Here is a 14660-nt window from a genome sequence, read left to right as displayed (position 1 = left end):
GTTTCCTAGAATAATTTAAACTGGCACAAGACAACCGGCATAAGTTAACAAGGTGTAGAGCTAGATAAACACAGCAGGCCAAGCAGCATCAGGGGAGCAGGAAAGCTGACGTTTCGGGCCTGGACCCATCTTCAGACCCCATTTCTAAAGAAGGGTCTAATCCTGAAACATCAGCTTTCCTGCTGCTCTGATGCTGCTTGGCCTGCTGTGTTTATCTAGCTGTACACCTTGTTATCTCAGATTCTCCAGAATCTGCAGTTTCTACTATCTCAGGCATAAGTTAACAAGGGTTTCTTTTCCAAATTTTTGACACATACTTCTAAACACAAAAGATTTTGATCATAATCATAGTTTCTACAGACTTGATGAGAACACAGATAATTTATTTACCTCGCATATTCACAAAGGTGGACCTTTAGCCCAGGTAATTATTACCATTTAGTTCATTGACCCAATCTAATTTAAATTTTACAATTGACACACTGTTCATAACAACATCACCCATTACAATTTTCTCTGCATATTAATTCTTAAAACAAAAACAGAAATTGCTGGAAAAACTCAGCAGGTCAGGCAACATCTGTGGAGAGAAATCAGAGTTAGAGTTTCGTGTCCGGTGACCCTTCCTCAGATCTGACAGTAGCGAGGAAAATGTAAATTCAATACCTCACCCTGTTCCCTAGCCAAAATCGCTGTCTCAGGCTTCCTGCAGTCCTACTGTGAAGCTCAGCAACTCATTTTCCACTTGGGAACCCTGTTGGTTCTGGATTCAAAATCAAGTTCAACAATTTTAGGGCTCAGGCTCTCCCATGCCCCCAGAGCTCACACACCAGACTTTGTTCATGATAGTCTGCTGTTATATGCAAGCCATTGTTAGTCACTAACAGTCCCCGTTAACAGCTATTCACCCTCCTTGCCACATAGTTATTAATTCCTTTGACTGTCCAACTGCTCTTCTGTCTGTTTGGGCTCTATCCCCACCTATCATTTACTCCTTACCACCTTCTCTCACCCGATCTTCTGCATATAAACCATTATTTTCCCAACTACCATCAGTTCTGAGGAAGGCTACACAACCTGAAATGTTAACTTTGATTTCTTTCCACAGATGCTGCCAGACCTGTTGAGCTTTTCAAGGAATTTCTGTTTTTATTTTTGATTTACAGCATCTACAGTTCTTTCCGTTTTTATTAATTCTTGAACCTGTGCAGCATAAGCTAGAGATTCCAGATTCATTACCTGAGTGATTTCAAGACTTCCTCACTCCAAGTTAGCTGAGTACTCCTTTGTTAATGGATATAAAAAAAAGTTCTGTCTCCTTTGCGGCCTTTCTCTCAGCTAACACCCTTTGCAGTTTCCCTGCCTTCATTTCTCTTCAAGCCTCCTGTTCTACCCACCTCCCGTCCATCCTCTTCCTCCATTCATTCCTGTTGAAGGTTTACTCATCCCCAGCCCTCTCAATGCATTCAACTTCTCTCCAGATTCAGCAGTCCTAATTTATGTTCATTCATTGGATGAGGACATCACAGACTAAACCACCTTCCCTCAGGGCAGTTCAGCGTCAACCATATTGCTGTGGGCCTGGAGTCACATGTAGGCCAGACCAAGTGAATATGGCAGTTTCCTCCCTTAAAGGACATTAATGAACTAGATGGGCTTTTCCTGACAATCGATTCATGGCCAAATGGGACTGATAATTACAAAGCTTCAATGAATTCAAATTCCACCAGCTGCAGTTTGGGGATTTGAACCTAGGTCCCCATAACATTACCTGGGTCTCTAGATTAATGGTCCAGTGATAATACCACGAGACCTTCGCTTCCTCATGTCCCCCCACACCCTGTGGCCCAGCAGATGACTCTCCCCAAACCTTGGCCCCCGATAACATTCCCGGCCTGAGGTCAGCGCTGACTCCACGTTTCCCAGAATTCCCCTCTTCGCCAATCCTTACTTGCTAACGGCTCGTTGCTTCTCCAGTCATGGGAGAGAACACTCCTGTGATTGAGGGAGCAGCCCCCCTCAGCGATTCGTTGAATTTTCTGGAAGGGGGTAGATGGAGCTGAGGGTGGAAAGTCAGTGGGGATGGGGTATGTTGGTTGTTGTGGGATTTTCCTGCCTCTCTTGATGTATGTCCAGCCCTGCTAGAGGAACTCACTCAGATTGATGGAATCAGCAGGGACTGATTAGATTAGATTCCCTACAGTGTGGAAGCAGGCCCTTTGGCCCAATTAGTCCACACCACTCTTTGAAGCATCTCACCCAGACCCATCCCCCATCACCCACACACCCCTGAACACTACAGGCAATTTAGCATGGCTGATCCACCTAGCCTGCACATCTTTGGACTGTGGGAGGAAACCGGAGCACCTGGAGGAAACCCATACAGACACAGGGAGAACGTGCAAACTCCACACAGACAGTCGCCTGAGGCTGGAATCGAACCCGGGTCCCTGGCGCTGAGAGGCTGCAGTGCTAACCACTGAGCCACCGTACCGACTGGTGCTGGGTTTTCGCAAAGACCAACGAGAGAAATGGAAAGTCTCCATCTCCCTTGGGCTGCAGTGTTTTGGGTCATTGGAGAATAGGCAGAGAGATGGAGTAAACTGTAATTCAGGCAGCTGCCATTTCTATCATCTCCCATGTCAAACTAAGCAGGAAGTGACAAGGGCTACCCATTCAATGTCCTCATCTAAATCCTTTGCAGCAAAATGAGACTGCCATGTGTCACCTGTGTTTTCCTAACCTCTTGCCCTGGCAGCGGCCCCCTCATCCCTGCTGACACACCACCCTGCTTCTAAACTGTCCTCTAAAATCAACAAGATGTCAGTATCTGAGCCAGGCCAGAAATCCCAATGTCTCCCCAACACACTGCTCACACTCTTCACTGCCACCCACCGCTGACTGGCAGTGGCACATTGCTCTCCAAAACGCCAAATGCATGGGGCATTTGGAAAGAAGAGCATATCACCCTCGCTGCAGCTGGTGTGTCGTGCCAACATGGATGATGATGGTCAAGTGAGACCTCAGAAGGTGCCAACAACAGGAACGAGCTGGCATCCCAATCACACTCAGCTACGCTGAGTGGCACTGCCTCAGAAACCATGGCACCAATAGTTCAGAACGCTCCAACAGGCTCAGGTAGAGCAGCCAGGCCTTGACCCCACTGAACACCTACTGCTGTGTGTCCCCTCCCCAGTTAGAGAGAAGAGGGATGAGACTGAGAGTGTTTGAGTGATGTGGTTGAACAGTAACCGGTATGTGGTAGCTGTGAGATATGCATGTGTGAGGTTTGCAACCATAACTGTGTCAGGGCGAAGTGGAGCAGGCACACCTTAGCCATGCATTCCGATCGTCAGAGGTTGCTGATAGTTACTGATGAGCTAGATTGCATTGAGTCTGGGTGCATGAGATTTATGCTGCACTGGGTCAGAGGTAACATTTGAAGGTTACCACTCACATGAGGTCATTCAGTGCTTTGTGGAAGGAGAGCCAGGCTCCTTGACAATCTGGTCCCATCACCTTTGCATTGTATGTTTCGGGGGCGCCCTGCCCCTATAATGTCTCTGTTCCAGCACCAGCACTGCACTCCTGAACCTGGGAACCCTGGTCTGGTCTGCTGTATAACACTGGCACTGTTTATCCCTGCCAACAAACTGCTCCAAACTACTGGAGCAAGTAGGCATCTGCCCATTAAGAGGTGCAGCTTAGCTTTAAGAGGTGCAGCTTAGCTTTAAGAGGTACAGGCTAACTCATGTAAACCACACCTGCACCTCAACCTCTTGCTGATCCTCAGCACGTACCTGCCTTGTCACATTTATAGAACAAAGTGTATGAAAGCTCTGTTGGTATGAATGCTCAGTGAGCGGTGCTTGTTTGAAATAAGAATGACAAGGAAAAGCTTTTTACTGTACAGTGAGACACTTATGCTTCAGCAGTTACCCTGTCATTGTTGTCACCTCATGATGCATCTTTAGCTTCTTCTTCCATTACCACATCCTTTGGCCTGGAGGCTCTGTCATTTTAATCATTCCTGTCCTCTGGCCTCTCATATTCAAATAAGGAAACAGGAACAGGAATAGGCCATTTGGCCACCTGACAGCCTGCTCCCCAATTCAATAGGGCTGATCCAATTGTGGATTCCACAGTTGTAAGTATTCCACAACTGTAAGTATTCCACTATTGGAATACTGCGTACAATTCTGATCTCCATGCTATAGGAAGATGTTGTTAGACTGGAAAGGGTTCAAGAAAGATTTATAAGGATGTTGCCGGAGTTGGAAGCCTTCAGCCACAGGGAGAGGCTGAAAAGGCTGGGGCTATTTTCCCTGGAATGTCGGAGGCTGACTGGCAGCCTCAATCAGATAGGGTGAGTGGACAAGGTCTTTTCCCAGGATGGAGGAGTCTAAAACTAGAGGGCATAGGATTAAGGTGAGAGGGGAGAGATACAAAAGGGAGCAGAGGGGTAATTTTTTCACACAGAGGGTGGTGTGTGTATAGAATAAGCTGCCAGAGGAAGTGGTGGAAGCTGGTACAATTACAGCATTTAAAGGGCATCTGAATGGGTATATGAATGGGAAGGGTTTAGAGGGATATCGGCCCAATGGTGGCAAATGGGACTAAATTAATTTAGGATAATAGAACATAGAACATAGAACATAGAACAGTACAGCACAGAACAGGCCCTTCAGCCCACAATGTTGTGCCGACCATTGATCCTCATGGATGCACCCTCAAATTTCTGTGACCATATGCATGTCCAGCAGTCTCTTAAATGACCCCAATGACCTTGCTTCCACAACTGCTGCTGGCAACGCATTCCATGCTCTCACAACTCTCTGCGTAAAGAACCTGCCTCTGACATCCCCTCTATACTTTCCACCAACCAGCTTAAAACTATGACCCCTCGTGCTAGCCATTTCTGCCCTGGGAAATAGTCTCTGGCTATCTGGAAATAATCTGATCGGCATGGATGAGTTGGACCAAACGTTCTGTTTCTGTTGTATTTCTCTGTGACTCTAAGTCCTAAGTCCTCCAAAAGTGTCTCCAATAACCTTTTCCTCCCTTGTGGTTAGTCAAGAATCTAGTTAGCATTAGCTTAAAAATACTCAATGTCTCCCACCCACCCTCCGTTGGTCCCTGGGGAGGGGAGGTCCGCAGTGTCTTAATATTCTGAGGGAACAAATTTCTCCTCAACTCCATGTTAAATGGGCAATCGCACAACTTTCCTTTTGTTTTTCTTTCCACCTCTTGCTCTTTCATTTTTCCAAAACCGGGCTGTGCCCCAACTTTCTCTTTTCTCTCTGCCCCGACCCTCAGCATTTCCCTTCGTCTTCGGTTTTTATTTCAGCCTCCAGCAACTGCAGTGATCTGAAACAAGCGCAGTGAATACTGGAGAAACTCGCCAGGTCTGGCTGCGAAACAAGAGAGAGAGACAGTTAATGTTTCAAGTCCAGCCTAATCCTTTCGAATTGAACAAGCAGAGCCAGTACTGAAGAAGAAACATTGGGTTCCAAATATTCACTCTGTTTCTCCTTTCTCCATGGATGCTGCCAGACCTGCTCAGTTTTTCCAGCATTCTCTGTGTTTGCTTCAGATTCCCAGCTTACACGATATTTTGCTTTCGCAATTGTGTTTCCTTTTATCTTCACATCGTTCCTTTGGGATTGGCTCCTGGCATTTATTGCTGAACGTCATCACCTTGCCATCCCCATTTCAAACCATTTTCCTGACACATTTCTGTCGTTCCCCTCAACTGTGGAAGTTGGGGTCAAATTGCAGTGCTCTTTTCCTAACTCTCTCCTGTCTATTTTCATTCTTTTCCAGGTTGGGTCATTTTTTATGATCAATTTATGTCTGGTCGTCATTGCCACCCAGTTTTCCGAGACCAAGCAGCGTGAAAGCCAATTGATGAAGGAGCAGAGGGTTCGGTTCATGTCCAATGCCAGCACACTGGCCAGTTTCTCTGAGCCAGGGAGCTGCTATGATGAACTCCTCAAGTACATTAGCCACATGTTGCGGAAGGCCAGGCGGGAGGTGGTGCATGTGTGCCACCTGGTGGCGAGCCGGAGGAGCCACCAGGCCGGCAGCTGGACTGGGCCAGGCCCACAGCCCCGCAAACGGAGGAAACGCAAGCGGGCGTCCTCCATCCACCACCTGATCCACCATCACCATCACCACCACCACTACCACGTCAGCAACGGGAACCTGCGAGCCCACCGTGCCGGCCCGGAGATCAGAGACACGGAGACCGACCCGGCCCGCCACGGTGCCGCCAACCGCCTCATCGTGCTGCCTTCGCCCCTGACCAAGCTGCACCCTCTCCCGGCACCCGCGGCTCCCGCTAATACCGAGTCTGTCCACAGCATCTACCACGCCAACTGCCACATTGAGCCGGTGCAGTGCAAGTCCTCCCTCCGGCAGGGGGCAGCAGACAGAGGCCAAAGGGCGGCCGATGCCAGGAGTTACCCGACCCTGCAGCCGAGCTCCCAGCACGAGGTGATCAACCTCAGCGGCAATGGGGAGAAGACCCTAAAGGACGCGACCATGAATCCTGACAACGCAATGGCAAATCTCAACATCCCGCCAGGGCCATACCGCAAAATGCATCGGCTCCTGGAAAGCCAGAGTGCTGGTGAGTGAGCCAGAGCATGACCAGAGCGGAGGGCACACTTTGTGGGTAGCAATGCTCTAAGGCAGACCCTCACCTAGAAAGCAGACTTGTTAATAACAAAGTATCATTGCCCTGTCACTCCAATACCTCCTGGTGAATCGGACACCACGAAATTAAAACGTCTTCTTATTTTGGGTCAGTAGCCCGTAATGATATGTTAGCCATTAAATACCAGCCTGACCTTTCATGTAGAGGTAGTAAGAACTGCAGAGGCTGGAATCTGAGATAACAAGGTACAGAGCTGGAGGAACCACATGCGGCATCAGAGGAGCAGGAAAGCTGACATTTCGGGTTGGGACCCTTTTTCATAAATACCAAACTTTCATGCCAAGCTATGCCTACCTCTTTGTAGGTTATGTGGAAAGGCCCTCCACTTCTTTCTGTCCCACAGGCCCAACCAACACCCCCTCCACCGACACCTTTATCCGCCTAGCCGAACTCGACCTCACCCTCAACAACATCTCCTTCAATTCCTCCCACTTCCTACAGACAAAGCGGGTGGCCATGTTTACCCACATGGTCCCAAGCTATGCCTGCCTCTTTGTAGTTTACATGGAACAGTCCCTCTTCCGCACCTACACTGGCCCCAAACCCCACCTCTTCCTCCAGTACATTGATGACTGTATCGGTGCTGCCTCGTGCTCCCAAGAGGAGCTCGAACAGTTCATCCACTTCACCAACACCTTCCACCCCAACCTTCAGTTCACCTGGACCATCTCCAGCACATCCCTCACCTTCCTGGATCTCTCAGTCTCCATCTCAGATAACCAGCTAGAAACCAATATCCATTTCAAGCCCACTGACTCCCATCGCTACCTGGAATACACCTCCTACACACCTTCCTGCAAAAATTCCATTCCCTATTCCGAATTCCTTCACCTTGGCCACATCTGCTCCCAGGATGAGGCATTCAACTCCCAAACATCCCAGATGTCCTCGTTCTTCAAGGACCACCACTTCTCCCCCGCAGTGGTCGAGAACGCCCTTGACCGTGTCTCTAGCATTTCCCGCAACTCATCCCTCACACCCTGTCCCCGCAATAACCACCAAAACAGAATCCCCCTCGTCCTCATGTACCACCCCACCAAGCTCCGGATTCAACGCATCATCCTCTGACACTTTTGCCATCTACAATCCAACCCCACCACTAAAGACATTTTTCCATCACCACCCTTGTCTGCCTTCCAGAGAGACCACTCTCTCCGTGACTCCCTTGTCCGCTCCACACTTCCCTCCAACCCCACCACACCCGGCACCTTCCCCTGCAACCGCAGGAAATGCTACACTTGCCCCCATACTTCCTCCCTCACCCCCATCCCAGGCCCCAAGATGACTTTCCACATCAAGCAGATGTTCACCTGCACATCTGCCAATGTGTTATACTGTACCCGCTGTTCCCGTTGTGGCCTCCTCTACATTGGGGAAACCAAGCGGTGGCTTGGGGACCATTTTGCAGAACACCTACGCTCAGTTTGTAATAAACAACTGCACCTCCCAGTCACGAACCATTTCAACTACCCGTCCCATTCCTCAGACGATATGTCCATCCTGGGCCTCCTGCAGTGTCACAACGATGCTACCTGTAGGTTGCAGAAACAGCAACTCATATTCCGCTTGGGAACCCTGCAGCCCAAGGGTAAGAATGTGGATTTCACAAGCTTCAAAATCTCCCCTTCCCCCACTGCATCCCAAAACCAGCCTAGTTCGTCCCCTCCCCCACTGCATCCCAAAACCAGCCCAACTTGTCCCCCCTCCCTAACCCGTTCTTCCTCTCCCCATACACTCCTCCCACCTCAAACCACACCTCCATTTCCTACCTACTAACCTCATCCCACCCCCTTGACCTGTCCATCATCCTCGGACTGACCTATCCACTCCCTACCTCCCCACCTACACTCACCTTTACTGGCTCCATCCCCGCCTCTTTAACTTGTCTGTCTCCTCTCTACCTATCTTCTCTTCTTTCCATCTTCAATCCACCTCCCCCTCTCTCCCTATTTATTTCAGAACCCACTCCCCATCCCCCTCTCTGATGAAGGGTCTCGGCCCGAAACATCAGCTTTTGTGCTCCTGAGATGCTGCTTGGCCTGCTATGTTCATCCAGCTCCACACATTGTTATCTCAAACTTTCACACCATTTGGGGACTCAGTGGTAGCGTCTTTACCACTGGGCCACAAAATCTGTGTTCAGGTCCCACTGCGCCCTGAGGGTGTGTCAGAACAGGTCGTTTAAAAATCCCCAGAAGGAAGTGATGGGGGCAGTGTTTCATAAGTTACTGATATTGGGTGGTTCTGCATCCCATGCAACGTAGTGGCAGTGTTGGGATTCTAAGTAAAATGTCTCAACACCACAAAGATAACAAAAATCCATTCAACTGAAGCTTGTAATTGACCTAAGTAAAATGCATATCCACTCAAAAATGCAGCAGGTCAATTATTTCCAGTTCCATGTTGTCAACCCTGGTTCATTTCCCACTCAGGAAACAGTGACATGCTGCAAACCATGACCCATTTCACCCCGTCCTGTAGATTAGGAAGGTGTATTACTGTTGTAATGGGGAGGAAGGAGAAGGTCACTGTAATGGGGGAGGGGGAATGGTCACTGTAATGGGGGAGTGGGGAATGTCACTAATGGGGGAGGGGGAATGGTCACTGTAATGGGGGAGTGGGGAATGTCACTGTAATGGGGGAGTGGGGAATGTCACTAATTGGGGAGGGGGGAGAAGGTCACTGTAATGGAGGAGGGGGGAGAAGATCACTGTAATGGGGGAGGGGAAGACGGTCACTGTAATGGGGGAGGGGGGATGCTCACTGTTTCAGGTGTTGATTTGCTCGCTGAGCTATAAGTTTGTTTGCAGATGTTTTGTCACCATACTAGCAAACATCATCAGTGCGCCATCAGTGAAATGTCAGTGTTCTGTCCCACTTGCTATTTATGTCTCGGTTTGTTGGGGTGGGTGGTATCACTTCCGGATTTGTTTCTTAACGGTTGCTAAATGGGGTCCAATTCTACATGTGTGTTAACGGACTTCCGGTTCGAGTGCCAGGCCTCCAGGAATTCTCATCTGAGTCTTTGCTTGGCTTGTCCTAGAATGGCTTGTCCTAGAATGGCTGCATTGTCCAGTCAAAATGGTGTCCCTCTTAGCCCCTGTGTACGAAATGAGTGATAGTTGGTCATGTCTCTTGGTATAGTTGGCGTTGATGAATCCTGATGGCTAGTTTCCTTCCCGTTTGCCCTATGTAATGTTTATGGCCGCCTTGATGTGATATCTTGTAAATAACGTTAGCTCTGTTAGTTATGGTTGTCGGGTCCTTTATTCTTGTCAGTAGCTGTTGTAGAGTAGTTGCCAGTTTGTGGGCTGCCACGATCCCCAGGGAGCGGAGTAATCTGATGGTGATTGCAGATATGTCCTCAATGTATGATAGGGTGGCTAGTGTCTGTGGATGTGTTGTGTCTTCCTGTTTGTGGTCTGTTGTATAGGTATTAACAGACTGTGCCTTTTGGGCAATCATTATTTCTAAAGACGCTGTGTAGGTGTTCTTCCTCAGGGTGCTGCAGTGCATTGTGGCTCGCTTCAACAGTGTTTTGATGCAGCTCCGTTTGTGGGTATTGAGATGATGACTGTTGTAGCTGAATACCTGATGGGTATGGGTGTATGCTGGTCTGGAGCTCACCGTTGGCCTTATGTTTGACCATTACATTCAGGAAGGGAAGTCTGTGGCTGTTCTCCTCTTCCCTGGTGAACTTTATGCCAGTGAGGATGTTGTTTGAGGAGATGGGTCTCCTCCAGTTTAGAGCATTTAATGATAACAAAAGGTATCATCCACATAGCGGATCCACCATCCAACCTGTAATGGGGGAGGGGGGGGAATGTTCACTGTAATGGGGGAGGGGGGAATGGTCAATGCAATGGGGGAGAAGTAGAATGATCACTATAATGGGGGACGGGGGTGAAGGCCACTACAGTGGGGGAGGAGTGGAATGGTCACTGTAATGGGGGTGAAGTGGAATGTTCACTGTAATGGGGGAGGGGGGAGAAGGTCCCTGTAATGGGGGAGGGGGGAAATGTTCACTGTAATGGGGGAGGGGGGGGGAATGTTCACTGTAATGGGGGAGGGGGGAGAAGATCCCTGTAATGGGGGAGGGGGGAAATGTTCACTGTAATGGGGGAGGGGGGAGAAGGTCCCTGTAATGGGGGAGGGGGGAAATGTTCACTGTAATGGGGGAGGGGGGGGGGAATGTTCACTGTAATGGGGGAGGGGGGAGAAGATCCCTGTAATGGGGGAGGGGGGAAATGTTCACTGTAATGGGGGAGGGGGGAGAAGGTCCCTGTAATGGGGGAGGGGGGAAATGTTCACTGTAATGGGGGAGGGGGGGGGAATGTTCACTGTAATGGGGGAGGGGGGAGAAGATCCCTGTAATGGGGGAGGGGGGAAATGTTCACTGTAATGGGGGAGGGGGGAGAAGGTCCCTGTAATGGGGGAGGGGGGAAATGTTCACTGTAATGGGGGAGGGGGGGGGAATGTTCACTGTATTGGGGGAGGGGGGAGAAGATCCCTGTAATGGGGGAGGGGGGAAATGTTCACTGTAATGGGGGAGGGGGGAGAAGGTCCCTGTAATGGGGGAGGGGGGAAATGTTCGCTGTAATGGGGGAGGGGGGAAATGTTCACTGTAATGGGGGAGGGGGGAGAAGATCACTGTAATGGGGAGGGGGAATGGTCACTGTATTGGGGGAGAAGTGGAATGGTCGCTGTAATGGGGGAGGGGGGAATGGTCACTGTAACAGGGGGGAGAAGGTCACTGTAATGGGGGAGGGTGGAATGGTCACTGTAATGGGGGAGGGGGGAATGGTCAATGCAATGGGGGAGAAGTAGAATGATCACTATAATGGGGGACGGGGGTGAAGGCCACTACAGTGGGGGAGGAGTGGAATGTTCACTGTAATGGGGGAGGAATGGAATGGTCACTAATGGGGGAGGGGGGAGAAGGTCCCTGAAATGGGGGAGATGGTCACTGTAATTGGACAGAAGTAGAATAGTCACTGTGATGAGGGAGGGGGGGATAAGGTCACTGCAATGGGGGAGGGGGGATAAGGTCACTGCAATGGGGGAGGGGGGAATGGCCACTAATGGGGGAGGGGGGAATGTCACTGTAATGGGGGAGGGGGGAATGTCACTGTAATGGGGGAGGGGTGGAATTGTCACTGTAATGAGGGAGGGGGGAAGAAGGTCACTGTAATGGGGGAACGGGACCCATCACTGTTTGTAAAGGGGTAGGGGGAATGGACACTGCAGTGGAAAGAGGGGGGAAATGTCACTGTTGGGGGAGTGAGGAACATCACTGTTTGTAATGGGGGAGGGGGGAATGGTCACTGTAATGGGGAGGAGGGAATGTTCACTGAATTGGGGAGGAGGGAATGGTCACTGTAATGGGGGAGGGGGGAACATCACTGTTTGGCAGAATGCCACTGTTATCCTTTGCAGCACATCACACATGGATTGATAGCTGGGTTTTGCCACATTAGGCAGGCAGGTTACACTCCTCATGTCATTCCCATTTCTGCTTATTACACTGTCCCCTCAGTTTTTCAGGTACCAGGCAGCAATCGTTGCAGGTAAGTTTGATGAGTGTTATCGGGCCACTTTAGAAAACCACCATTGTTCCTTCTCTGATGAAGGGTCTAGGCCCGAAACGTCAGCTTTTGTGCTCCTGAGATGCTGCTTGGCCTGCTGTGTTCATCCAGCCTCACACTGTATTATCATTGTTCCTTTTCCCGTTCGGCTCAGTATCTCCCTGATTACCTTTCCTAATGGTGGTGTCACTGACCCACACTTTTGAGACAAAAAAAATCCTGCTGAGACAGAGTGAGAAATGCAATGCTTTGCCAACCCTCAGCCTTTTGTCTTTGATGTTCTGATGGTTGCATGGTGGTGGTTGCCTCCTGTTATATCCCCTGGGCAAAAATATCTCACACACTCATTCTGATGGGGGTTAATTTACACGTTCTGGTGATTTGGTGTCAGGGCCATGTGTTGGTAAATGTGGAGCTTATTGCCTGGAACGGTGCCTGACCTGGGAATCCTATCCCAGCTGGAGGTTGTTCAGCAGATCCCACAATAATAAACAGAGTGGTGCTCAAAGGCAGCGCTGATGAGAAAATTCCAGACCCGAAAAGCTTGACTTTTTTTTTCGTCGAGCAGCTTTAGAAGAGGCAGAGAGAAAAAGATCAAACTCTGCAGGCACTGATTTCATAAACCAGTGCTGCATAAAGAAAACAGGCCCAGCACATTCAAATGTTCTGATAACCCAGGCTACAAATCCATGGGAAGATCATAGAATGGGACCAGACCCGTCAGCCCAATGCTGACCCTCAGAGCATCCCACCCAGACCCATCCCCCTAATCCACATATCCCTGAACACTACAAGCAAATTAGCATGGCCAATCCACCTAGCCTTCACATCTTTGGACTGTAGGAGGAAACCCGGAGGAAACCCACACAGACACAGGGAGAATATGCAAACTCCATGCAGACAGTTGCCTGAGGATGGAATCGAACCTGGGGACCTGGCACTGTAAGGCAGCAGTGCGAACCACTGAGCCACTGTGATGCCCTAAAGCTGATAGAGAATTCTATTCACACAGTATCGGTGACTAAAGTGCTGATCGATTCCAGTTTAAACAGTAACAATGAATTCCATCAGTACAAATAATAACAGTGAGCTCTGCAATTTGCAGTTAAATAAGTTGTGCTATAGTCTTCATCCTTTGTGAGAGCCACTACGCCTCCATTCTTTCGCACAGCAGCTACTCATCTATTAGTAATTATTGCATTCACATTGGAATTAATATTGAGAAGACTCAAGAATACATTGTAACCTCCAGTCCACAATTAAGCATTTTCTAATCACTGAAATTGATGTGAATTAATTGTCCAATTATGAATTGAATGGTGACCAAGGGGTAAATAGAGAGTTCTACCAAAGTCAGAGATTGCTGGAGTGAACTTTGAGGTTGTACGGTCTATAACTCAGTCTGGCAGAGTTTAGCGATGGACCAGAAATACTAGCTCTATCAAGGGCATGCACAGACGTACTTAGGGCCTCAGGGAAATGTCGAACGGAGAGACCTAGGGGTTCAGGTACACAGTTCCTCCGAAGTGGCATAGCAGATAGGCAGGATAGCGAAGGCGGCATTTGGCACACTTGCCTTCATTGGCAAGACCATTGAATATAGGAGTTGGGACATCATGTTGCCAGTTGTGAGGCCACTTTTGGAGTGCTGTGTTCTGGTTGCCCCGTTATAGGAAGGATATTATTAAATTGGAGAGGGTGCAGAAAAGATTTACCAATATATTAAAGGGACTGGGTGGTTTGAGACCCTGGATAGGCTGAGACTTTTTTTACTGGACCGTAGGAGATTGAGGAAAGACCTCATAGAGGTTTACAAAATCATGAGGGGCATAGATAAGGTGATTAGCAAAGATCTTTGCCTAGGGTCGGGGAGTTCAAAACAAGAGGGCATATGTTTAAGGTGAGAGGAGGAAGATTTAAAAGGGACCTGAGGGACAACTTTTTCATACAGAGGGTGGTTCATATGTGGAATGATAAACAATCTTGTGTTGTGTACTAAGAGGTGCAGGAAATTCTTTCAAGTCTGAGTCTGGAGAATAAGTTGCATTCATAAGTGCATGTAAAGAGATCAATAGCAAACCAATGTGTAGCATTAAAGCAAAGCTTCACCAAGACATTTGGTAATGTTTGACCCTTGCTCTTTTCCAAGTTAAAGCTTAGGTGGTTATATGGTAACTCAAAGCCATTCCCATTATAGAAGGTTTACAATGTTGTCATGGGTCTCTCCATGAGTACTGCCCCTAGGTTTTTGTAGGTAGAAAAAAGAGCCGAGCTTTGAATGGTGACCTCACAGTAACATTTACAGATGGCCCAAGGCTGAGTGGTTTGGGTGGATCTTCTCCTCCAGCACCTAGCTC

General features: G+C 48.9%; 1 protein-coding gene across 1 annotated transcript in view; it reads left to right on the top strand.

Moving 5' to 3' along the window:
• cacna1g (calcium channel, voltage-dependent, T type, alpha 1G subunit) overlaps window positions 1–14660 on the top strand; it is a 465891-nt gene that overhangs the window by 82333 nt on the left and 368898 nt on the right. Inside the window, exon 7 of the mRNA XM_048554900.2 lies at window positions 5824–6631. Within this exon, the coding sequence (XP_048410857.1) occupies window positions 5824–6631 (808 nt within the window). The remainder of the gene's footprint in view (window positions 1–5823; window positions 6632–14660) is intronic.

This window comes from Stegostoma tigrinum, chromosome 22 (assembly GCF_030684315.1).
Source record: "Stegostoma tigrinum isolate sSteTig4 chromosome 22, sSteTig4.hap1, whole genome shotgun sequence".
Classification (NCBI taxonomy): domain Eukaryota; kingdom Metazoa; phylum Chordata; class Chondrichthyes; order Orectolobiformes; family Stegostomatidae; genus Stegostoma; species Stegostoma tigrinum.
Note: the sequence above shows the minus strand (reverse complement) of the source record. Positions and strands in the feature narration are given on the sequence as shown.